Source organism: Hibiscus syriacus, unplaced genomic scaffold (genome assembly GCF_006381635.1).
Source record: "Hibiscus syriacus cultivar Baekdansim isolate YM2019G1 unplaced genomic scaffold, ASM638163v2 tig00110577_pilon, whole genome shotgun sequence".
Classification (NCBI taxonomy): domain Eukaryota; kingdom Viridiplantae; phylum Streptophyta; class Magnoliopsida; order Malvales; family Malvaceae; genus Hibiscus; species Hibiscus syriacus.
Genome location: NW_024062788.1, coordinates 1,403,966 through 1,430,496, shown reverse-complemented (window position 1 = coordinate 1,430,496; position 26,531 = coordinate 1,403,966). Strand labels below are relative to the sequence as shown.

At 32.3% G+C, this 26,531-nt stretch overlaps 2 protein-coding genes across 2 annotated transcripts; one reads left to right on the top strand and one right to left on the bottom strand.

The window, feature by feature from the left end:
• The first annotated feature begins 6,436 nt into the window (after positions 1–6,436).
• On the top strand, positions 6,437–7,798 carry LOC120133138 (uncharacterized protein At5g48480-like). The gene is made up of 2 exons (XM_039149788.1): positions 6,437–6,848; positions 7,378–7,798. The coding sequence occupies exons 1-2, from the start codon at positions 6,583–6,585 to the stop codon at positions 7,589–7,591; spliced, it is 480 nt and encodes a 159-aa protein (XP_039005719.1). The 5' UTR covers positions 6,437–6,582; the 3' UTR covers positions 7,592–7,798.
• A 9,538-nt stretch (positions 7,799–17,336) lies between these two features.
• Positions 17,337–18,384, bottom strand: LOC120133120 (dCTP pyrophosphatase 1-like). The gene is made up of 2 exons (XM_039149769.1): positions 18,241–18,384; positions 17,337–17,741 (listed from the first exon to the last, which is right to left on the bottom strand). The coding sequence occupies exons 1-2, from the start codon at positions 18,367–18,369 to the stop codon at positions 17,493–17,495; spliced, it is 378 nt and encodes a 125-aa protein (XP_039005700.1). The 5' UTR covers positions 18,370–18,384; the 3' UTR covers positions 17,337–17,492.
• Between the last annotated feature and the right edge of the window lie 8,147 nt (positions 18,385–26,531).

Below are 26,531 nucleotides of genomic sequence, written 5' to 3'. Positions count from 1 at the left end.
TTGTCATTTAACCCCTTAGACTCGACCTAGACGTTACAATCAAATCTCGAAGTCCACACAAATTCAGAATAACAACAATCATAAAGTTTCAATTTATAACTTTCATCGTCAAGAAATAGTAATAAATCTGTAACAATAATGGAAGTTCATAATACTTACTATAATACTAATTTGTATAACTAGTATTTTGATATAACAAATAAGGGCTAAATATTTTTGGACTAAATTGATTTTATTCAAAGTTTTCATCAAAATAATTCAAAGTCCAATCAAAACCTTAAAAATGATTATTTTGACCAGAAGTTTCAAAACTTCTACAAGAGTTTTTAAACTTTCCAAGTCAATTTCCCAAAAAGTTTTAATACTTTTCAAGAGTTTTGAAACTATCTCAAGAGTTTCAAAACTTTACCTAAAGTTTCAATACTTTGTGTCCAACGATCAAATTTTTCCAATGGCTCTTTCGAAGAGTTTCGAAACTTTCCCCAGAGTTTCAAAACTTTCCCTAGAGTTTCAAAACTTTGTGTGCAGAAAGTAACACAAGAGAAAAGTTTTCCATTCTTTATTTCGCTTTCTCTTGTAAATATTTGTGTTTTTTGTGAGCTTTAACTTTGTAAACACCTACATGGGTTTTCTTGTTTACATCTCTTATCATTTGTAAAAGGGTTTTGGTTCTAGTTTAGCAAAGTGAAAAAAACTAGGGAGTTTGTAAAGGTTATCTCTTTATCCTTGAAAAAAAAGAACAAATTAGTGTGTTTATTGGAAAATCCCAAGTGACGAGCTTAGATAGTGGATATAGACTTCATTGAGGAAGTTAAACCACTATAAATCATTGTGCAAATTTTTCTATCTTTATACTCCTTACTTCCTAAATTTCAAAAAGTCAATTCACCCCCTCTTGGTATATTTCGGTTGATCGAACGAGCTTCATCGAGTCTAACATAATTTAAAGTCCAAAACGTGTAAACCATAGTGTCCCAAAATCCCATTATAAATATATAAAATCAACGAAAATTAAATGATATATAAAAAATAAAAATATCTAAAAATATCCATACGGTATCTAAAAGGGAATCGTGCTATTATACGATCCTTCAATATCTATCATAGTCCTAAAGGTCGAAGGAATCCGAAAATACAAAAACTAGATAATAAGCTAGTGAGCTCAATGTGTTCGTTAAAGTAAAACTGATATGTCTTAATGATGCAATATAAAATCATATAGCAGTAAACTAATTGACCATTACCGAAAATATATAATAGTAAATTCACAAAACTTTACCTTTCATCGTAGGTAACAGGATGGGTTCAATGAGGATCCCAATCAGAAATAAAAGTTAGAATAGGGATTAAGCCCTTCAAAGAAGATCTCAAACAGAAACAAGATGGGGATATAATCCCATGCAGAATCAAGACGAAGATATAATCTCATGCATAATGATGACATGGATATAATCTCATACAGAATTAGGACGGGGATATAATCCTATGCAGAATCAATATATGGATATAATTTCTTGCAGAATGAGGACAAGGATCAAATCTTATACAGATGGAAAAAAATGCCACAAAGACATTGATTATCCAAGCTGTACCAGCATTTGATCCTAATTATTAAGCACACATCCTAGAATCCAACCATTACCCTCTAAATGAATTGATAGCGATCCAGAAAAGTTGAGTATTGTCTCCTTTTCAATTACAAACATATAATTTTATGTTAGTTATAAAATTTTAAAGGATGAATTTATAAAATTTAAAAAAAAAAATTATTGTTAAAAAATATAAAAGAAATATATAAGTTATATAAAAATATTAAACTTTTAGGAGATGATTATCTCGACCACCTTTCTTAAGTCATCCATGTCTCTTTCTATATTAATTAATTAATATATATATATATATATATACTGTTAATCTCACTGAACAATAACTCATCTTTATAAAGCTTTGCAACGTCCACGATCGGGGAGGAGGGTTTGAGCTCCGATGGTGATGGTGACCACAGCGGTTGACGGTCTTTATTTCATAAGGTTTGGTTCACCTTCCTATCTAAGAAAAATTAAAGGTTGATGAAGGGAGTTGGTCTAAGTTTTAACTAACATTAGTTTGGATATAGAATTATTAATTAAAATACTTAAAAGCGGAGATATGAAGCAATTTATGCACTTTTGCCTTTATTTTATTTTTCATCGATAAATAAATTTCCAGAGAAGCTGACAGAATCATTAAGGTTTGCCATCATTTTCATTATTTTATAAAATATTATTGTTCAATGCTTCTGATTAAGAAAATTTAAAACTAATACTTTTAAAATTTTAAGATAATAATATAAGTTAATCGGTAAGTTAACTTACGTCAACAACGGTTTTTTCCGATAGGACAAATATTTTATTTATTTAGCTTAATAGGGTATATTAAAGTTTATTTTAAGATCTACGGTATTTGATAAGGTGAATCTAGAGGTGACGTCACCTGACGAATTCTTCTAGATAGAATTTTTTAATGGTTTAGGTATGTGGATCCTATGTGGGTTAATATTTTATTATTTCCAATGAAACTCATCACGTTGAAATAACTAGTTTCATTGGATTTATTTTTAAAATATATATAAAAAATAAATAAATAATATAAAAAAACTTAAATAAGCAAGTTTATTACAAACTAATACAAACTTAAATTTATTTATATTTTCTTAGTTCTTGATGATGCCAAATAGTCGTCAAATGATAATGACGCGGGACTTGTCGAGGTCGTTCGCCTTGATCGATTTAGTCTTCGTTTTCGTTTGCATCTTAAAGAGGAAGTGTATTGAACATCACTTCACTTTGAGATGCACATTCTAAATACAATGATAAACTTCTGGTATTTGACGTCATCATTATTTTCATTAACTCAACTTGGCTATGTTGTTGAACATATATAATATGACCTCATTCACTCTCACTTGCATATTTGGTCAAAGATGCTTGAGTGTTTTGCATTTCATTCAATTAACCTCCAACCCAATTCGGCACACCCGATAAACATATAAAATCTTTAGCTATCCCTATTTGGTGCAACCTCTCTTTGGTGGGGAGCCTATCAAGCAGGGCCATCCACGCTATGAGACTGTGCTTGGGAATAAGAAGAGGAAACCAGATCAGGGCATGCCAACGAATTTTTGGATTCTTCTCCCTGATATCATTCCATAAATCTTTAACTTGCTTGGAAACTAAAGGCATAGCAGAGTAAGCTTCAATCCTAAGTTTCAAAATTTGCTTTAAGCTCCAGCTCATCTCATATTGGTTTTAACAGGGACATACCAAAAATCGTTGGAGTAGAACATATAGCTCTTTAACCACGCGACCCACAGAGATCCTTCTCCAGCGAGGATATTCTTGATTAGACTCATCATGCAAGCTTTGTTCCAAATTTTCAGATCTTTGAGACCCAGACCACCCTCTGTTTTAGGCCGGCAAATATGTTTCCAGTTGACTCTTGCACCAGCAACTGATTTATCAGCCCCTTTCCAAAAGAACCTGGAACATAATTGATCAATTTTCTTCAGGACAGAAGAGAGGAAAAGCTGCCTGCACCAGTAATTAGTAATACTATATAAGACAGCACGGACAAACTCTAATCTTCCCGCATAACTTAGTGATTTACCAGACCAAAGATGTAACCGAGATTTAATGGCATCAATAAGAGAAGAGCAATCATTTTCAGTAATTTTCTTAGTAACCAGAGGAATGCCCAAATACCTTATTGGCAGCCTGTCAATTTTAAATCCAGTAATTAGACTAATGTCCTCAAGAGTTGAGATAGGAATACTAGCAGAAAACAGGTCACACTTCGAAGCATTTAATTTCAAACCAGAGAATTCATAAAAAGTATCAAAAACAAATTTAACCCCAATGATAGGGTCCTTAGTGCCCTTACAGAAGATTAGTAAATCATCAGCAAATGAGAAATGGGTAAGGCCAATGCGTTTACTAAAACCCTTTTATATAATGATAGTTATTAAAAATATCACAATGAATTCCATATATTTTTCCAGAGTAACAAACTACAAACCCTTTTATAGAAAACGAAAATGGAACTTTGGATTTTATTGATAAAATAATAATAATAATTAATATTGTTAGAGTTACGTAGAACTACAAAGTAACCAACTAAACTCGCTGGTTTGAAGTGTCGAAGTGCTCATTGCTTACCCTTTTTTAAATATGATTTACAGGTAGGGAACAGTTGATGAAAATGTCCTACATTAGGTTCATCTTTTATATACGTTTAAAAGTTTAATTGTTTATTAAAGTACTTGATAGGTATGGCTCATAAATATACAGTACAAGGTTAATTATGTAATTATGTATCAGGTTTTTTATTATAAATAGAGATGTAACATAAACCTATGAGACATTGAATAAAACTTCTAGCGCCGTCTAGGCACCGAGGACGTAAGCACATTGCCGAACCTCGTTAAAAATTCTTGTGTTCTTTCGTTATCTTTGCCCGATTCTTCAACAGTACTAATGAAGAGCAATTAGTTAAAACTTCAATCTCATCTTGTCTTGTCCCAGATTGAAACAGTACATATTTTGTTATCTTAGAACTAAACAATTCTTAATATTCAAAGCAAAGAAAACTAGTACAAACCAAGCGTCGACAACAAATTTGGATCACTTTGGGGGGTAATTTCAACTCTGCTTCCTTTATCTAATTGATAGATTAAAAGAAGGTTGGGGAAGAACAAGGGTGGCACGAGGAAGACAGCTTAGGTAGGCCAATGTGGGGGCGACCCTAAAGAGGCCAAGGTGAGCCACCCACCCCTTGAGAAAGGCATAGTGCCCAAATCCTATATGGTTGGAGTTTCATTCATGCACCGTATTTGGCTTTACAAAGGAAAAGAAAAGGAGGATGGTTTAGTGGGGGGGGGGAGGTATCGTAAATTATTGAAGCAATCCTTGCTGTGTTTGCTTCTGCTTCTCACAGCATTGGAATCATTACCAAAGTTCATGGCTGATCCTTATGTTTATTATAACAATGGCTATGGCTATGAAGTGTGGGACCTTTCCACACATGGTAATCCCCCATTGTTAACTGGATATTGTCAATCTTCATCATTGTTTAGCTGATTTGATTCGGGCTACAAACGTGTTTCTTTTTATGATCATACAAAACCCTTGGAAAATGCTTTCTATGACATACAAAAATGCATGCATGTCAATGGAAAATTCCTTCCATCTGAACCTCTGGTCTCAAAGAATTATGAAACAATGAAAACTTTGTTTGAAGATAAAGATGTGGGAATCGTGGACATTTTTTGGATAATAGTGTAACCGGCTTAATCAATTACTAAACACCTTGAGGCCTGGGGGTGATCATCAAGAAAATAATTTAGGTAGTGGAGTCAAACACAGGGATTCATTTTAAGGGGTTATCAAGGCAATATGTGGAAATCGATCCCACAAACGACCACATGATTAAAAGACATGCGTTCTACCGGCTGAACTATGACGGATTGATGAAAGTAGTTTAACATATTTAATATTGATACTATTAATATGTCCACGACGTTGAGATTCTATCTTTATTTAATGGTTATTTGTTGTAGTATTTATTTTTCAAACTCGGGCTAAGTTTGACAAAATCAGTGTTTTTCCCAAAAGCCCAAACGTTGTTATGACAGTTTTTTTGGCCCATTAGGGCAAGCGGGTTTTTTATTTAGTCAATTATGGCATCTAATTTTTTATTTGAGAAAATAGGACAATTGTTATAATGATGTTGAAACTTGTCGTGTCAAGTAATTAGTTCTAATGAAAAATATTTTTTTTTTATCTAAATTTATCATTTTTGATATGACGAATTTTAATAAAATATAAATTTTATTAAAATTTATCCCATTGATGTAAAAAAAAAGTTAAAAATTTATTTTTAGAACTCAACAACGAATTCCAAATTATTATATAGAATGATATAGATCTCAGAATAATATTTTACTTTATTTTATTGGATTAAATTTAAAAAAACCCTTAAACTATACTAGGCCAATTTCGCTAGTTATGGCTAGGGGTGGATGTATGTGGTTTTTTTAGTGTAGCCACTGCACACTATTATTTTGAAAAAAAATATTAAATTAAATTTAATTTATTAATAAAAAAATTATATATCCAAAATATTTAGAATATAAATATTAATATTTTGAACTCTTATTTTTTAATTTTTATATCCGTCCATGATTATGATCGTATGCACCACGAACTTTTATTACTGTAAAAAGTAAAAGGTTGTTCGCTGCTCAATAATATTCACTACATAAATCTAACAATGAGCTTGAGTACATGACAAGCCAAGGGCCTTTTGGTCTTCAAAAATTCTAAACAATGAACAAGAGGACAAAATGGGAATCTCAAGTATTTTAGAAAATATAAATCTTATCCTTAAACGGTTCCTGATCCGCGCTTCTTAACTACACCCAACGCCCTGTGTCTTCACCTCCTTCATTGCACTCTCTGCCCTCCTGTTTTGAGTTTCTGTTGTCGTTTTCTCTTTCCTAGGTTTTTGGTTTTCTCTGCGGAAGGCTGTTTTTTTTAAGCTTCATCAATGGCACAGGAGGAGGTCCAGAACGGAGGAGCCGAGAAGGTAGCGGCTGTGAAATTCACGGCGTTGAAACCTCAGCTGATGGTGGAGGCACCGAAGGCTGTTGATGCGGTGCAGTTCTACAAATCCGCTTTCGGCGCCGTTGAGGTTGGCCATACTGTTCACCCTAAGCGCAAGGCCGAGCAGGAGCTCCCTCACATCCTCTCCGCTCAACTTGAGCTAGCCGGCTCTACCATTCTCGTTTCTGATATTGTTGAAAACTCTACTCCGTACGCTCGTCCCTCCTCTCTAGTTTTTAATATTTGATTGTTTTTTTTACTTTTTGTACATTTTCTTTTACGGTAATCTTCGATTATGAAAGTCTATCGATACGGGTTTTCTTTAAGATCTCTTTTCTTTTCAGCTATTTTTCCATTGTGACCGTTTACGTTCGGTCATTGTTGAATAATAATCTCTTTGTTAGGTTTAGTTTAAGCTGTGAGTAAGGTAGCTTGTTTGGATCGTTTCTTGTTTGGTAGGAAACTCACTGTACACATTTCTCATTGTTTGGTTTGTTATCAAACAAATTGACTCCTGCTTTTGCGGTTCCTTTATTTAGGGCTCCTGTTTCTTAGATATGTATGGCTGAAATTTGAATATGGTTGCGAGATATTATGTTATTTTTTCTTGATTTAATCTTGTTGATATTTTATACTATACATGCTGTTTGGCTCCAACAGTTTTTTTTTCCTTTTGTATTTCGCGAAAACAATGTCAAAAATGACTCGTCTGGCTTTTGGCGTGTTTTCAAATAAGCAGGGTGAAAACCGAGGGTGGCGGATGTGTGCTCTGCCTCGAGACCGAGGACGTCGAAACTGCTGTTGCCAAGGCCGTGAGCGCTGGTGGAGTTGCAGAGAGTGAGATAACTGAGGAGGACGGCGCTTGCGATGGTGGTCGCGTGGGCAAGGTGAAGGATCCATATGGCTACGTTTGGCTTATCTGCTCCCCGGCTAAGAAGTGCGCTGACGTGTAGGGTTTAGATGTCGTATGATCTTTTGATATATTTTCCTCAGCTTTAATTTCTCTGTGACGGGTGGGGTACCCTACCTTGTCGGTAAAAAAATGGGTTTGTAGCCGGTAGGAAATAGCGAGACTTTTGGTGTTTTGATACTGTTCTTCGTGAACCTCCAGGTGTCAGTTGCTCTTAAATGAAAATCACCTGCGTTTTTAATCTCTTAAATTTTAGTAAATAATTTGTTAGTATTAGCACTAGTATTATCTGAACAAGACAACGAAGCTTCTGGTTACGTTTACTTCTCATCAGGGCTGACGTGGTTTAGCTTTGGCCCTGGCGGTTTACCGTTGGTTCCTCAATGGGAATGGTATTATTTAATTTAATGGTGGTTCTAGTTGGGTAGAATAAAGGTGGAAGCATGGGTAGGAGCGTAAATAAAATGGTTTGGAGACTAGAAGTGAATTTTTAAAATTTTATGGAAAAATAAATTCAAGAAGAGATAAAAATATTTTTCAATAAAACATTTAAAACATGTTATTGTTTGATATTTTTAGCTGATCTCAGTCCATCCCCATGGGAAGGAATAGAAGTAAGGCATGGAATAGATGAATGGAATTCTGCCCTCTGTTGGAGTCTCCTTTGGTGTCCCATCAAGAATTCATTGACACATGTATTAATTTATTAATTCTTTTTAATATGTTTTTACTGTAATGAAAAAATATAAATAATTTGAATAATGATAAAAAAAATAGTGTTGAAAGTTACAGTAATGAAAAATACAATGTCAAATATTCTGGTTTGGTGGATGAACATATAAATCAAACTGAGGAAATGATAAAAGAGTCCAAGCCTTTCCCTTGGATTTCCACCACTGGCTGTGAAGTCTGACTCTTTTGTTTTAGTCGTTTGCAAAGATTCTTCTACCCAAAGAGAAAAATATTGTAGTAGATGTACAAAGTTGCTTAGTAAACAGTGCTGAGTGAAGTCTGAATTGTTGTTGGTTACTAAAATAAAGGTAAGATTTTAGTGTTTAACAATCAAGAATCAAGCTCATTACAAGAGTTCTGACTGATAGGATAAAGTTCTTTGTACACAATGCAGATGAAATAAAGATGGGCTCTTCTTATTTATATAGTTTTTCTTGTTATTTGCATACCCGATTTATAATCTTATAGCTGATTTTTATGTTTATTGTAAAGAAGATGGAGGGAGAAGAAGGTGGAGAACTGTGGAGTGCTTGAGAGGAAGACTTCTTGTTCTTTCCTTATTTTGGGACAGGAATAGACTCAAGATTTAATCTTAACATAGGGTGGATTTATACAATTTTTTTCAAAAAAAATGATAATATCAAATATGCATATTAATTCTATTATTTATATAAAATAACAAATAAAATAATAAAATAAAAATAAAAAATTCAATTTTAAAAAATGCAAAGACATAACTATCACTAATTATAACAAAACGCGTCGCTCCTTCTAATCTCGAAATACATCAACGAAAAATAGTGCCCTAACTCAGCCTAATATTTCAGAGAAGTTTTATCTTTTATGGTTTTGTTAATTCGATCCAACTTTTGGTTTTATTCATGGCGAGAGAAGTATCGTATGATACAAGATTAGATTATCAATAATATAATTTATTTCTGTCAATCATAATGTTGTATAAATTAAATAGTTTTTTTTTATATAAATTTTGGGTTAAATACAATGTAATTTATATTCAAAGACTTTAAATCATTTGATAATAAATACTCATATCACTGACATATGCGATGCTCGAATCTAGAGTCTCAAGAGATAATAACAAATCTCTTAATTACTTAAATCATCCAGTTCGTGCATAAGTTAAATAATTTTTATAACAAAGAAAAATATTATATTCCATAACACATATGAGTTTATACAATTATATTTACAAAGTATGCATTATCTTAAATTATTTAAAAAAATGAAAACGTTTACAATTTAGGAAGTTTCATGTGTGGGGGGGGGGGGGGAGTTGCACCTATAATTTTTGTGGCGTTTAATTCTACGTCTATAAAAGCCTAACGCTACGTTTTTTAAAAGGGTAAACTATTTGGATGACCATCCAATTATGGGGTCGATATCGAAATAACCATCATTTTAAATTTATATCAATATGACCACCGAACTATTTAAATGGGTTTGATATAGCCACTAGCCGTTAAAAACTTAAAATCTAACGAAGGGGTGACATGGCAGTTTACATAAATTTATATTTGATCCTCAATACTTTTATATTCTATCAATTTAATTCTAATTTTAATTTAATTCTAAATATTAATTTTCTAATCAGGATGTGTCACGTGTCAATTGATTAGTGAGACATATTTTAATAGTTACACATCCACTAACCCATGCTACCATTTGTTTAAAGGTTTAAAGGGAAAACAAGCATAAGTAAAATTTTACTGTTAAGAGGAATCAAACCTAAGACCATGGGAACAAGAAGGGCATGCCTCATCCATTAAAGCAAGCTAATATTTGTTATTTGTTTGTCAAATCTTATATGTATCTTGTTTTAAATATACATTAAAAATAATAATATTTTAATAAATAAATTATAGGATAAACTAATTGAATGATTACCTAAATAATATTTTAATAAATAAATTATTAGTTAATACAAGGTTAAAAAAATTAAAATTTTTATATTTTAAAAATTAAATTTTTTATATTTTAAAAATTAAATTATATATATATTATTTATTACAACGTTTTTATTCATTTATCATTTAAAAATAATTTTAAAATAATTATTTTTAAAAAATTTTAAATTATATATTATTTTTTCTTTCTTACAATGTTTGTTATTCATTCATTTAAAAATAATTATAAAATAATTATTTTAAAACAAATTAAAATTATATATTATTTTTTTCTTACGATGTTTATTATTCATTTATCATTTAAAAATAATTTAAAAATAATTACCTTTAAACAAATTTAAATTATATATTATTTTTAATGATAAATGAATAACGATAAGAAAGAAAAAATAATATATAATTTAAACTTATTTAAAATAATTATAAAAATAATTTAATTTTAAAATATAAAAATTTTAAATTCATTTTTATTTTTAAGCCTTTCATTAACTAATAATTTATTTATTAGAATATTATTTAGGTGATCATTCAAGTAGTTTATCATATAATTTATTTATTAAAATATTATTATTATTTATATATAATTTAAAACAAGATATATTAAAGGTTTGTCAAAAAAGTAATGAATATTAGGCTTGCCTCAATGGTTGAGGTGTGCCCATCTTGTGCCTAAGGTCCCAATATCAATTTCTCTTGGCAGAAATATTTTAATTATGTTTGTTTTCCCTTTAAATAGGTAGTGTCGCATGTAACTATTAAAATATGTTTCAATAATTGATTGACACATGACTCATCCTAATTGAAGAATTAATTTTGTGAATTAAATTAAAATTAGGACTAAATTGATAGAATATACAAGTATTGAGGATCAAATGTGTGGTTATATAAATTTCTGCTAACTGTAACATCACCCCTCCATTAGATTTTAACGGCTAGTGTTTATATTGAACCTATTTAAATAGTTTAATGGTCAAATTGACACAAATTTGAAAATGATGGTCATTTCGATACCAACCCCATAGTTGGGTGGTCATAGGCACATTACAAAATTCAGATTTCAGTAGCAATCAAAGAGCGGTAGTTATGATGTACGACATCTTAATATAAGGTTAAGAAAAGGCGTTACCGGAAATATTTTTTTTATCGAAAATGTTAATTTTACTTTTTCTACGGAAATGTTAATTTCGCTACCTAAAATAAATATTTCTGATATTAATGTTTCTGGTAAAAAAATAACATTTTAAGTAATTCTATACCATAAATATTAAAAAATATTAATATTTCCGGTGGGAGCATCAACCATAACTTTATTGGGCTGGCATTGTTCTTATGTTACTCTTCTCTATTGATAGATATGAAGGCAGTGTACAGGTGAGGAGGAACCTGAAATGTAGAACTCGTATTGTTAGTCCATAGTTTCAACCAAAATGAATAAATAAAAGAAAGATGTGAATACCTTGGGGAGGTTTTCAAGTATTTGCACATGAATGTTTACAGTTCGTAAGAATCATGATGACTGTAGCATAAATGCAATGATGAAATTAAAGTGATTCATGCATGCCCCATATATTATGCTCTTTTTTCAACGTCTCTGCATTTAGCTTTGTGTTTTGCATTGCAAACAAACATTAACAATCTCTTTGTTAACCCTTGCTCCTTCCCCATTTCTGTTTTACTTTTTTTCCCATGAATCAGACATGAGACATTAGATCCATGTTCGAAAGATCTTTTATAAAGTTTTAAAGATGTGTAAAAGAGGAAAACTTGTAACACTTTATCTATCTATCTATCTATCTATCTATCTATCTATCTATCTATCTATCTATCTATCTATCTATCTATCTATATATATGTATGTACGTGTGTCCACCAAGTACAAAAAAATCCAATTTTATCAATAATATTATCATTTATACGTTGTTTTTTAAAATATTATATAAGTATTTCAGATAGTTAAGGTTTAAGTTTGAACTCGAATTTAACTTTTCAATCGAGCTTAAATTAAGAATGTTTGGCTTGAAGTTTTTTTAAGGTCAAGTCAAGCTTTAATTATTAATTTCGATTTGAGTTTAAAAATTTTAAACTTATAAACTATCGAGTTGAGTTGATTTAAATTTTAAACTTTTTGAACCATGTTGACTACCCTTTATTCAACTATACTAAAACTAATCTTTCTTCACAACCCTTTATTGAATAGCTTTCGAGCATTGGAATATACATTTTGATCAGCGACAAACTAGGGTGTCTGCAACCTGATTAAAGCAAAGTTTTTAACCGTGTTCTACTGGTTTTCACCTTACCTCTGTTCTTTTGTCTGCTACCCTGAGTTTCTTTTCCTTTTACCCAACAGAAGTTTTATTGCTTTGGACCCCCCCAATATTCATAGCCCCCTCCTTTACCCTATTCCTTTGTATTACATAACACTCCATCTCCCCCTTTTAAATTGCTGGAATTCCTTGGAAAGTATAGTCAATCTCCAACAGATTCTAATTCTAACACTCGTCTCTTTCTCCCTCTAACAGTATGGATGTAAGTAAAGCATACCACTTTCTTCCTTTATGATTACCATTCTCCAAGCTCACCAATTTAATGTTTTGTTTGTGTACGTGCGTTGTTTTTGTTGATGAGGGGTTTGGGCTGTAGGAACACCATACAAGGAGCCAATTCTAACATATGCATTGAGATGTTCATGGTAAAAGAAAATTCCATGTAAAGGGGTTTACTTTGCGTTATTTTGTTTAAGATTATCATATTCAAGGAAGAAGCTCACCAAAATAAAGTGAGAAAAAGACATTGGCATGCTCATAAATGAAAGAACTACGAACAACCATGAGACTTGGCTAGAATTTGAAATCATAGCTTTCGTTATAAATGCATTGATCTAATGACTGTACATGGGTTGTTTCTGGTAATAATGGTGAATGAAAAATTTTGCAGAAAAAAGTAGGGAGGGTCGAATGTGAAAGACGGAAAAAGGCAAAGGTGGGAGATGAATGACGTGAAGGAACCACCACCAAGTCACACTCCTATGCACCACCACCGCCCAACATCCAAACCCGTTGATCAAGACCTCTATAAAATTTCCCCACGTCTGCTTTACTCAAAACCCAGAAAGGTAATCTCCACTTTCACCCATTTATCTTGTTAAAGTTGAAGATTTGAGATCCCATTGATGCATTTCTTTTATAATCACCAATTAATGTGTTTAAACCCTTTGTCTCTTTCTTAACGCAGAAGAGAGGGTTGAGCTTCTTTTCAAGCTGCATGGTGCCTGCCTGTGTGTTTTAAAGATGCGGTTTTGCCCATTGCCAAGTGCATGTATAGGATGAAAGTAAATATGGTTGAAGATGATGATCAGAATGGGTAAATGGGATACTGCCATGGGAATGTGTACTTGTTTCCCTTTCGCCCTTAATTTGGACGTTAAAGGGAATTGTTGGATTAAGAAGAGAATTATTATAGTTTTTTTTATTATTATTATGTGAGGGTTATTGTCAGCAGAATCTTGTTTTTTTTTTCTTGGTCAGTTCGAAACAGGGGGGCGGATGCACTATATCGGGTAAGTATATCCCATTATTTTGAGAAAATCATTAAATTTAGATTAATGTGTTAAGGAAAAAAGAAAAAAAGAAAAAAATTATGTACTAATTATTTAAAAAAAAAATAAAATTTTGAACTCTATTCTTAAATTTTTGAATTCGGTTCGAAAGGCTATACTTCAGAGGATTTTAATGGGAAAAAAATGAAATCTTGGTTTATTAGAGTTGATCTAACACAATTGAATAATCCTTTTCAACCTTTTCAACTTTTGTTTAATAATCTGAGCATCATGCGGTTTCTGGTCATTCCCATGCAAGCATTTCCAGAATCCACCATTAACACTGAATTCATATCCAATATCTACATCTCCTTTATATTCAGAACTCTTTTGTAACAAAAATAGAATGTATATATTTAAAGAAAATCTCATGCAAAATCATAATTTAATATCCATATTGCTTACCAATACAACATTCGGCAGTTCAATGTGAAAACCTTGCACTCTTATGTAACAGGCAAGCCCTGCTCAAGGGTAGTCCGGATCTGAACCAGCTAAAAAGGTTTTGATGTCAGTCATCACTTCCTAATACCCTTTCTTTCATCATACTCTCAGCCACTATCAGAAAAGTATCTCTGGGTGTCAAACGGCTGGTTCCTAGAGTCTGTATCGTAGCTGTTCGAAGCATTTTGTCCATTCATTGGTGCAAATGCTGCATAAATACATGTACACGGGTGCTCCATGTAAGCAGTATAATACATCTCATATGATATTTGCATGCATTTTACATGACATGAAGGAAATTATTTGTTCACGAGTCCAAGGCATATGGGATTTAATGGATACATTTTAGGATCCAGTTTACTCGTCTGTAAGTCTAACCATTGCAATGTTTAAGAAAATACAAGGATCCAAATTTCTGTATATTAAAGATATTCACACGGTATATGAAAATCCCTGTAAATCAAACATGAAGAATGATCTATCCGCTAGTTGGAAGTTCATATTAATGAAAAATGCTGTTTATGTGTCTCTCCACATCAAATAATTGGCAAAAAAGTTCAATGCATTTTCATCGGTTAAGTGATTTAACAATCCAAACTATGACCCTAAGAGGTCCCCCAAAAGCTTCAGTAAAATAAGTCGTAGCAGAAGAAGGGCTCAAAATAGAACTTCGTTGTCAAGTGGCATAAAAAGTTACAAGCCTACCAGGGCCAGATTATGAGATACTCAAACTAAATTCATTTAGCTAGTTAAGGACTTGGGCTAAAGCTTTCATCCCTTCATTAACAAGCAATAGAGAAAATAGCTCAAACAACCACTGTTTATAGTTTTAGTTGTGCCTTCTTCAATGAATATGGGAACCCTTCAGCCAAATTGAGACCAAGGGAGCTATGTCAAGGGTGGAAATTTGGCTGCTGGGCTGTTTCTGGTAGGATCAGCGTTGGTAGCTAGCTTATTAAATCGATTCAAGTTAGCTTGCAGATATATATGTAAACTTAGTTTTTCGAGTTCAAATAACATTTGATGCGTTTTAATCTGCAACATGCATATATTGATCGAGTTTGGATTCAAAATTTCAAATCATGTAAAAGTTTCAGGTCACACCATGACATTCGATATACTGTCTTCCCTAGTAAACTCAGTTTCATTGATACATGTAGCGCAAGTTGATGGGTTAAAATTCAGCTTTTACTACATCTAGATCTATAGAATAGAAAACAAGCAAAAGCAGCACATAGAAATTTCTGTATAAATAAAACATAAATTAACTTGAAAGTTGAAAGAATCAAGCATACTTTTCTCTCTCATTCTATTCTCCCTAAGACCATCATCTTCGATTTATTTTTGGGTTAATACAAAAATAAGTATCCAAACTCCAAATTGTCTCAAAAAAACGATTTAATGTCTAAAGATTTTTTTGCTAAAAACATGTGCCTAGAGTTTCTTACATTATATTATTAGGTGCTTGCCCTTTATATTTTTTATTTTTTTATAAATAAAAATATTGTCTTTTAAAAGAAAAATAAAAAACTTAATTTATTTATAAAAAACTTCAAAGTTTTCTAAAATTACAAAATAACCAAAAACCCTAAAATCTATCATTTCAAGCTCATTTTTGGCCGTCGTCGGTTATCTCCGGCCACCATCTCCGTTGTCGAAAGGAGACATACCTACCATCGCCACATATTGACCGGTAATTACCTTCGATATTACCTAAATTCCCTAAATATTTAAACCCTTAAATCCTTAACCATAACCCTAACCCTAAATTTAATTGTAATCCTAATTGATGATAAACAAAATGATTGTAACACAATTTGGCATTCCCACCAACCTTGAAAACAGCCAATCGATTAATGAAAGTTTTTTTAAATAATATATTTGTTTATTAATAATTTGTTTTTTTTTAATTTTTAAATAAATTCTAAAAATTACCGGAACGCGATACATGTCTTTTAACAGGGATTTTTAATGACGGTTAGCGTACGAGTACTTAAAAGTGTAACGTTAGAAATATTAGATACATATTTTTATTAACGAAAAATTTTATGCACTAAAACATTTTTGAGACAAAACTTGATGAGAAACCTTGCTCAATCAATTTGATCATTTATTCCAACAACAATAATATATTTTAGTTGTTGGAGGTTGGAACAGACAAGAGTAAAGATCCCTGGATCATGTGAAAAAAATGAATAACGGTTTTGATCTTCCCATGGGGGCCTCGGTGGGTTAGGCCAGTTTCAGCAATTGTTTGTGCTTGGGTCACAGCTTTTGTTGGCTTTTCTTTTATTAGACTTAAGAAGCCCATCAATTAGATGAATAAAGTCCGGATTTCACTTTTCCTATTTAGGAGGCTTTCCCGACTTGGATTATATGAACTTTCGTGATTTAGGGGTTGTTTGTTTGGTTCTGAATAAAATTATTCAGCGTTGAATGTTGAACCATTTAATATTTAGCGTGTTTATTTTTTATCTCTGAATAATTCAGTGTTCAGTGTTGACTAATTCAGTAAAATAATGTTGAATGATTCAACACATAAGTACATTCTAAATGATTCAGAGTCATTATCAAACAGCATGTCACATTCAGAACTTATTTATACATAATCTCTGAATCATTCAGCATTTGAATCATTCAACACTTAATCATTATGAAGTAAATAAAAAACGACTCTTTTGTTTATATCTTATTTGGAATTTAATTTAAATGAGTATTTGTACGTCATTCCTGACATTTATGATCATCCAAACGCATTTTCCCTTTTAAAAAAAGGGACTTTATTGTATCCCCTGTTTGTTTACAGATTAACTCAAGGCAAGGCACCTGATACTAAACTAAATACACTATCAGATTTAAGGCTATAAAGTGATTCCAGGACATTAGTTCATGAGATGTGGACAAATTGTTGAGACTCTCAATGTAATAATATTTGATTTGTTCATCATCGAGACGTTTAATCTACTGCAGACCATGCTTTACGTACTTATACCTGATACGTACGAAAAAGCCGCTTTAAGCCTCAAAAGCACATTGGCCGTCAGAAAAGAAGAAGGCAAACATTTTTAAAACATATCTTTACATGTCTGTCAGAAAGGATTGGATTCAGCTGCTGAAAACAGTAACAAAATCTATGGGAATAAATGCACCGAAATCACCCCACCACCACCAGCTATGATCTATGAACCAAATTTAATACAGATTCCTTGGCAAAAACTAAACATTTAAATAGATATAGATGATGATCAACCGCTCTCTGCAATGCCATTGTTGGTGTTTGAAGCCGGGTACTTGATAGCATTGAGTTCAACTTTGCGCAGAGCAGCTTTCCCAAGATCAATGCCGCAGATATCGGACAGCCTTACCAGGTACAGCAGAACATCAGATAGTTCTTCCCCCAGGTGAACTTTCTCTTCCTCTTTCCAATCGGGTAACCCTTTTGGTACCTCCCCTTTCCACTGAAATATCTCCGATAATTCTCCCACTTCTCCCACCTACATGAAATCATGAGTTTAACCCATTAATGTGAAACAAGAATCATTCATCTTTTAAATCCTTTGTCCCCACTTTACCGGGACAGTTTCTTAAGTTTGACTCTGCAAGTTGAAAAAAAGGGTTTCATACCCTAACTTGGAAATCAAGGAAAATGCCAACGTGATAAGAGAAGAGCAGAAAAAGGGTAACTTGCAGAGGTGCAAACCATGTCTTGCGATTCAGGGAACAATCACAATGATTAATGATAAAGCAATATATATATATATATATATATATATATATATATATGACAATCCAACTGGTTTAAGCTGTACTTTTGTTGGTCAAATCGTTACCTTCCCATATAGAAAATCAAAGCAACGAGTACAACAAACAATAACATATACACATAGAAATGGTAACTATATATCTAGTATTCAAAGACAAACTTAAGAATCCAGAAAGAAAAGGGAAGTCTTCTTCATGAAACTTTGTTTAAGATACCCTAAATAAGCATACCAGGGCCAAGAGGAGATTTCGAGGGCTGTGGAACTGATCCCAGTCCCTTTCCTTGGCAAAGTTGGCCATTTTTTGCTTAAGAATATCAAGGCCAACACTTTGATCACCTTCCTTAATTCCCCCAGTCATCTTTTTTTTAATGGAAAAAAGAGAAAGAAAAAGAAAACACAGAGGCTGTGAAAAAGATGAAAGAACAAAGGAAAAAAGCAAAAGATGGATTCTTGATAAAGGGTTGAAATTGAGAGAGACAAGAGCAAGTGCAGTTTTCTTGGAAAAGTTGGGGGAAGAGACCAGAGAACAAAGGGATGTTTCTAATGCGTAAAGGAGTTTGTGCATTTAATTCGCAACTTGTCTCTTTTTTTTCTTCTTAATTTATAACTGTATACCTTTCCGTATATACAATATATAAAATACAGGACAAATTTAGTGGAGAGGGGGAGGTGCGAGGCTAGCTACGTACAGCTACAACCTATAAAATTCAACCCTGACATTCAGGATGCCACGTGTCAATTGCCCATACGGATTCTCGCCTCGATCCTTGCTCAGCCACCTCTCTTTTTGTAGGGACCACATGTTCTTTTTCTTTATGGGCTTGCTTGTTTTGGCAAGAAAGATGGCCCTCCTCTGCTTTCTGCCGCTCGCCGGCACCGGGGCGGACATGGTGAATTAGAATTTATGGTAAATTACACGTTTAACACTTCAACTATTGTCTATGTTCCGTTTTGGTCATTTAGCTATTATTTATTAAAATCACGTCTAACATTACGTTTTCGTTTTATTTTAGTCATCCGTCGTTAAAAAATTAATAAGATTATTTACATTGTATTTTTAATGATGATGTGACATTATCTTATGATGACACATTAATATCACTGTTAAAAAATTAATGGTAAATGTTCAAAACGAAACTAAAACGTAACATTAATTAATGTACTAAACATGTAGTTTACACTAAAATTTAGAATGCCATATCCGATTACTTATTTTATCATTAAACCCCATTTCCTATTTCAGGAATGTAATCTAACTATTAAAAAGACCATTAGAAGTATATATATATATGTACTAACTAAATTATTAAATGAATTATTGTTATTTTCAAATGTCTCAAGTTCGAGTATTAGAGATTATAATGGTTATTTCAACGTTCATTGTTAATCATTGAGGTCTTTAAAATATATACTACCACTTATAATCACCATAGATTAATACAACAACAACAACAAAAACAAAACCCTATTCCCATTTACAATGGGGTAAAGGGGAGATAGGGTAGTAGGCTGCCACCAACGCCAGGTTAAGAGGAGCTTCCGTGGAAGACCTCCGGTAGTCAAAAAATTAAAATAAAGATAAAATAAAATACATGTATAAAAAAAATAAATACATAGTTGAACAGTCTTCATATGCAGTATTCATATGTGCGTCTGTAGTGGAAAGTAATCTCTGCTAATAAATCCCTGCGTAAAAAATCTCTGCATATAGACAGAAACGTAAGACCCGGCTAAATTTAAAAAGAGGAAACACGAAGAGAATGATACACAGACATCAACGATGGCAAGCTACGAGAAGAAATAAAGTCAAATGTGTTAAAACCTGAACTAAGGCAACACTACGTCGCTACCCTAATTCTAAGCCTTCATAAATTCCAATGACAGAAACATATAAAAAGTAGAAATCATGGTAATTACTACAAATGCATTAAAAAGAAGACAGAGATGCTACACCCTATGGTTGTGACCCACACTACTCGGCCACCATGGTCTTAAGTCTCCATACTTTGCTATCAGAGGTCATGTCCTCTGTAAGGGTTAAATCTTTCAAATCCGATCTCAAGCAGTCTACCCACTTCCTCCTTGGTCGTCCTCTCCTTCTGGCACCATCGACTGTAATTGACTCTACCCTCCTGACCGTATCCGACGGTTGTCGCCTAAGTACATGCCCAAACCACCGTAGTCTTCCCTCCCGTAATTTTTCAGATACAAGCACCACCCCCAATGACATCCTAATTACAGAGTTTTATGTCATGTCCCACAGAGTTCTACCACATGCCCATCGAAACATTCTTATTTCTACAGCCTCCATCCTCCTTACGTAATCCTTCTTGATTGCCCAACATTCTGATCCATACAGCAGCGCTGGTCTTATTGTCATTCTATTAAATTTTCCCTTAAGTTTTAGAGGCACCTTATTATCACACAAAACTCTAGTAGCAGCCCTCCACTTTAGTCATCCCGCCTTTATACGGTGTGTAACGTCATCGTCTACACCCCCATCTTTATGAATCATAGACCCTAGGTACTTGAAATAATCCTTTGAGGGGAGAATGTGTCCTTCTATGCATACTTCTACATCTTCATCGTTTTGGTTCCCACTTAAGTTTGAACATAAATACTCTGTCTTTTCAATATTGATCCTTAGACCCTTTTTTTCCATAGCAGTCTTCCAGGTAGCCAGTCTACTATTGAGCTCAGTTTTTGTTTCAGCAACTAGGACAATGTCGTCAGCGAAAAGCATACACCATGGAACACCGTCTGGTGTCGCACAATAGATGTCGTCCATAATCAAGGCAAAGATGTAAGGGCTAAGAGATGACCCCTTGTGGAGTCCGATTTTCACCGGGAATGCCTCGGTGTCGCCAACTGTAGTCCTGACGTATGTAGTAGATATACAGTACATATCACGAATCGCCTGGATATAAGCAATTGGGATCCGTCTCGTTCCAAGGTCTTCCAAATCGTATCGCGAGGAACGCTATCATACGTCTTCTCAAGGTTAATGAACGCCATGTGAAGATCTTTATTTTTCCCTATATTTCTTCATATGCCTTCGAAGTAAATGAATCACCTTCGTAGTCCATCCATTTTAGATATTATACTTTAAACTTTTATCTTAGTCCATCCATTATATAAAGAAAAGCAAATCATAAATTATAGAGAAAACTATTTTAGATATTATTAATTTTGTTCGTTTACTTGTTCATACTATTAAACTTTTAACTTTATTAATCATAATATTAAATTTTAATTGTATATTTAATTATATCACTTCATCGTTAAATCAGGAATAAAATAATGACAAAACTAATGATTGATGACATGACATATCACACAAAAACGATATCGTTAAAATTTACAACATAAACCATATGTAACACCATTAGAAAACGACATCGTTAAAATTTATTCCGTCAGTCATTAATTTCCATTCAATATTCGAAGATTTGATGATTGGTTTTTGATAACATCAAAATTAGAATCTCTACCCACCACGAACAGACAAACAAATCATCTTTATACAAGTTACACTGACGCAAATTCTTTATTATAATATGGAATCAGCTCAATTTATTAATTACAAGTGATATCATATGCTGCTTCATCCATGATTTGTGGTTTCATATTGTCAATATTTCCAGGAGCTCTTTCAGGATCTCGATGGGGTTAAACTACGGGGCCATTTGTTCACAGGCCCCTTCAAAAATTATAACTTTATATATTAGTATATGTTAAACTTGCATTTTGTTAATTTTAATTTAATTCTATCAAAAATATAATGTCACAAGTGAATACAATGATAAAATTATATGTCAGTTTCGTTAAAAATCTATTATTCAATTTTGGTTTTCTTGAAAAAATCTGAATTAATATTTTTGTTGAATAATGAGAGTAATTACAAATTAATATTTGTTTAAAAAAGCTTTAAGTTATTGGCAATAGATACACATGCCGCCTACAAATACAATTATTCAAACTTCAATCTTTTAAGAATAACAATATTTCTCTTTATCACGGAGGGACACTCATAAATTCACATTTTCTTAATTTTTAGGGTAAAAAACAAAAATAGTTCCCTGAGTATAGAATATTTATTTGTTGGGCCTCTCAACTATTAAAAATTATAAAATATCTCTAGACTATATGTATTGTTTTGTTGAGTCCTTAGGCTATTAAAAGTACAAAATGATCACCCGACTATTCATATTTTTCAAATCGTTCCTTTTCTAATAAAAAAATTAACGATGGTCTGAGTTGGACGTTAACCTGCTGACTAGGATATGACAAAATCTCATCTCAAAATCTCAAGCGGCTACCATATCTTAGTCAATAGATTGACGTCCAACTCAGGCTGTCATAAATTTTTTAACTAAAAATAAGAGTTTGGAGCATGTAAATCGTCAAATGATCATTTTGTAACTTTTAACAGTCAAATGATTCAACAAAACAACATATGCAGTCAATGGACCATTTTGTATCTATTAATAGTCACGAGACTTAATAAAGTAACGCTTTATAATTGAAGGACCATTTGTGTATTTTGACCTAACTTTTAAAGTTTTAGTGAAATGTTTCATCAAAATTGAAGTCATTTGATTGATGTGTAATGGGCTTCCAACCCAGTTTTAATTAATATAATAATACACCCAAACAGTTTTAAAAGTGAACATCTTTTAAAAATTGTGTTTAGATTAGATTTTGCTGTTGATGCGTATCTGAGTTTTATATTGTTAAACTGGAGCGCGTGTCAATTTGGAATCATTATATGTGTATACTTCAGCTGTCTATTTTTTAAGTGTTATAAAATGGAGGTACTTTTAATAAATAAATTCCGTGCGGCATTTAATATATGATTAAAATAAAATGTTATCGATTTTATTATTATTTTAAATAATAAAATTTTTTAAATAATAAAATCGGTAAAAAATGACTGAAATCATTATTATTTTTATCGGTTCTAATTACTTATATAGGTAAACGTAGTAGAAAAAATTCGGTCAAAAAAATAATATTTTAGGTAGCACTTTATCGAAAATATTATTTTTTACCGGATTTTTTTACTGTATTTACTTATATCGGTAATTAGAACCGATAAAATTAATAATATTTTCGATCATTTTTTATCAATTTTGTTATTTAAAATAATAACAAAATTAATAGCGCCTTATTTTAACCATATGGTAAAGCATAGTACGTGAGCGTTTTCCTAATGTTAAGTTTGCAAACATTAATAAGTTTTGAGATGCTGACCTCCTACAGGGCAAATCCCACATATCTGGGCTGACTTCTCACCAATTTTCCTCTCTTCTTATCCATATATAAAAATACCCACTTGGCGTATAAATAACTAAATCAAACTTATGATATATTAAAATAATATCATTTAAAATAAATTAAATTCGATCCTAAAACATGCACTTTCATTTCTCTTATGAAATAAGAAAGCTGTTGATGAGCCGTTGAATTGTGAAGGCTCAAGGAAGTAACTTTGAGCTATGAAACTTGGAGAGGAAGAATGAGAGGGGAAACGAGAAGGAAATGAAGAGAAGAAGGAGATGAAAGAGATAAAAGCTTTCATCTTTTTAAAAATGGGATACTCGCATTATAGGTCTTTTCTCATTTTTCTACAATTCAAAAAAACCTTATTTTTACTAATTGAGTTCAATTCAACCCAATTAAGCTCAATTTGATCCAACGATTTTAATTACGAATTCCACGAGGTCCACATACCTCTCGGTTAAACTCGAAACTACTAGTCCATAATTTAGGGTGTTACAAATAATGTAACAACGTAAGTGACCAAAACTTATAGTTTTTGAATTTGATGAGCAAAAGTATACAAATATGAAAGGAAAGTGACCAAAATTTAATCCACGTATTATCTATGTAAAAATGATATAATTTTAATTTTATATATTTACTTAGTCATGTCAGCAAACCATTAACAGTTTAACGAATGTTAACCTTCAGCGACTACATCTTAATTAAAACGAAACAAAAGTAACCAAATATTATTTTTTTAATTCAGTGAAAAAAATTATAAAATTTTTAGGGTTTAGACTTTTTAGCAGCGAATACAGATCCGATTATAAAGTTTGAGACAAGCAGACATTTAAACACGGTTATGTTTAATAGTTCACTTTTCACATGCTTACCACTTCTGTTTCAAAAAGTCTGTCTTAAGATTTTCTAAATCATGCCTTACAAAATTACCCAAAATCAGTCAAAAATCTATCTGAAAACGATATAACAGACCGAAAGTGAGCTTTCTTTTAATCAAATCAGAAACCATATTCGAAAGGCATGTTTGAGTTAGATAAAGCATGCAATCTTCAAAATTGTCTTTGTTGGTATCCTGGTCGTGACCAAATCTCATGGTCAAACCTCAACCCATAACTCCATTGTTGAAGACAAGAGATTTAGGTCAGATTTCTATTTTTTTTTAAAAAGAAAACTTCTAAATTAATTAATTGAAAGTATGATCGCCAAATTGCAGAGGGAAGAGGTTTGTTGATATCTAGTCACGGGCAGGAATCAATAAACTATGCTGTCGTGTTCGTGTATCAAGAGAGAGGTGGACCTCTACTGATTTAGAAATTGAGTAATTTATGGGCCTTTATTTGGGGTTTCCCCAATATGAGGGTTCAGTAAAGCGAAATTAAAATTAGATTGGAAAGAGTGTTGTTTTCTCACGCCAACCTGAATTTAAGCAGTTATATTTACTAGGCATATACATTATTAATAGTTAAAATATATTATGAATATATATTACTTTATAATCATCTAGAAAAAAAAGAAAAATATAGAATCAGAAAGAAAATTTGAAAGCTTGTCAATTAAGAGGAATAAGGTACCTAAATTCAAAATAATAAAAACTTAAAGGTATTTAATCTAAAAAATTAGAAGGGAAAAAATCTATTTTTCTCTTAAATTTAAACCGATAAGTACAATACACATAAAGTTTGAATAATATAGACATTGTATCTAATTATCCAAAAATAATAATAATATCATTAGACTATGAATCTTGTGTTGTTAATATACGTCGTGTCTATATGAAAAAAAATTAGATCTATTATTAAAGTTAAGTAATTATTATATAGTTGACACAAATATAATAGAGATAATATTCCGAAATGATTTTGTAAATAGATAATGAAAGGTATTTTGGACACCATGTATGATTAATTTTCTCACAAGAAGACTTGATCAATTATACATATATTGGAAAGTATTTTGGACACCATGTATGATTAATGAAAAGTGAAAATTTGAAGCCATTTGAGTTAGTCTAAACTTTTGGATCAAATGTCACGACATAAAATTATTATTAGTTTTCTCTAACAAAGTTAATACTAATAAATATTCATATTTAAATAAAAACAAACTTTGTCTGAGATATTTTGAAGTACACCACACCTTTTATAATATTTAAGTTGGGATGGATTCATTTAGAAAAAATATTTTAGAGTAATTGTGTTTATATATAATGTATATATATTATTAATGAATAAGAAGAATTGTATGTATAAGGTGTATATATATTAGGAATGCGATTAATGAATAAAATCATTCAAGGTTAAGATTATAAAAAAGAGAGTTGGGTGAAGGAATCGTGGGGGAGAAGGTGATTGATGAATGCAGTGAAGAGGGAGGCAAAGGCCAACGACTGCAAAAGAGCCGAAATACAAACAAAATGTTGGCATGCTCCGACAATGGGTCCTCCTCACCATTCTGGATTCTTTGTGATTTCAAAATGTTTTAAATTTTAATACTTGGGACAGCTTCCACATATGCCAATTTGCACACCCTCACTTCGAACCCCCCAAAAGAAAGAAACTTCTACTTGAAGAAACCGGACCTAACACCATTACTCGTAAGCTTTTGGTTGCACAACAAAAAATTGAAAGAAGAAAATGGAGGCAAAATGCTCTAGGTGATTCCGAAACACAAAACTAGCAGCAGCAGATCATGGTCTATGGCAAACACATCTGTAGTGGTAGGCACTATTGACGGGGTCGTTCCCTTCGACCGGAACTTGTTCGGCTCGACATCTATATTTGCAGCCTCTACATTCATTGTATGTGCAGGATGACGCCGTTGATCCAGTCATCAATCTCCTTAAGATGAGCTGAGGTTCCAATGATATTTCATCGAGTAAAAACCAGGAAGATTTCAGTTCATAGGAAACTTTCAGAGTACCAAGTTTTCAGGAGATCGGAAAATGATGTCTAGTGTGTTCCAATCAAAACCAGTGAAGAGATACATATCCTTTTTAAAACATAACAATTTAAACATATTTTCAAAAACCATAGTAATATCCTCCAACCGAACACCGTTATGCAGTTCCTCAGAACTGCATCCGTAAGGACTTACCCTAAGCACACAACATAGGAGCCATCCTAAGGGAGTACCTTGGGGCATATGGGCCTACCCAAGGGTCTCCTTAGAAATCAGATTTAATAGTAAATAGTAATATCTGGATCGTGATACAGTAAAATCTCGTAAGCGTGACAA

Bases quoted from the DNA above. Each gene is read 5' to 3' on its own strand.
- LOC120133120 (XM_039149769.1), bottom strand. From the start codon at position 18,369: ATGACTGGGGGAATTAAGGAAGGTGATCAAAGTGTTGGCCTTGATATT. The intron at 17,742-18,240 runs GTATGCTTATTT...GATTTCATGTAG, and splicing joins GAAATCTCCTCTTGGCCCTG to GTGGGAGAAGTGGGAGAATT.
- LOC120133138 (XM_039149788.1), top strand. From the start codon at position 6,583: ATGGCACAGGAGGAGGTCCAGAACGGAGGAGCCGAGAAGGTAGCGGCT. The intron at 6,849-7,377 runs GTACGCTCGTCC...TCAAATAAGCAG, and splicing joins ATTGTTGAAAACTCTACTCC to GGTGAAAACCGAGGGTGGCG.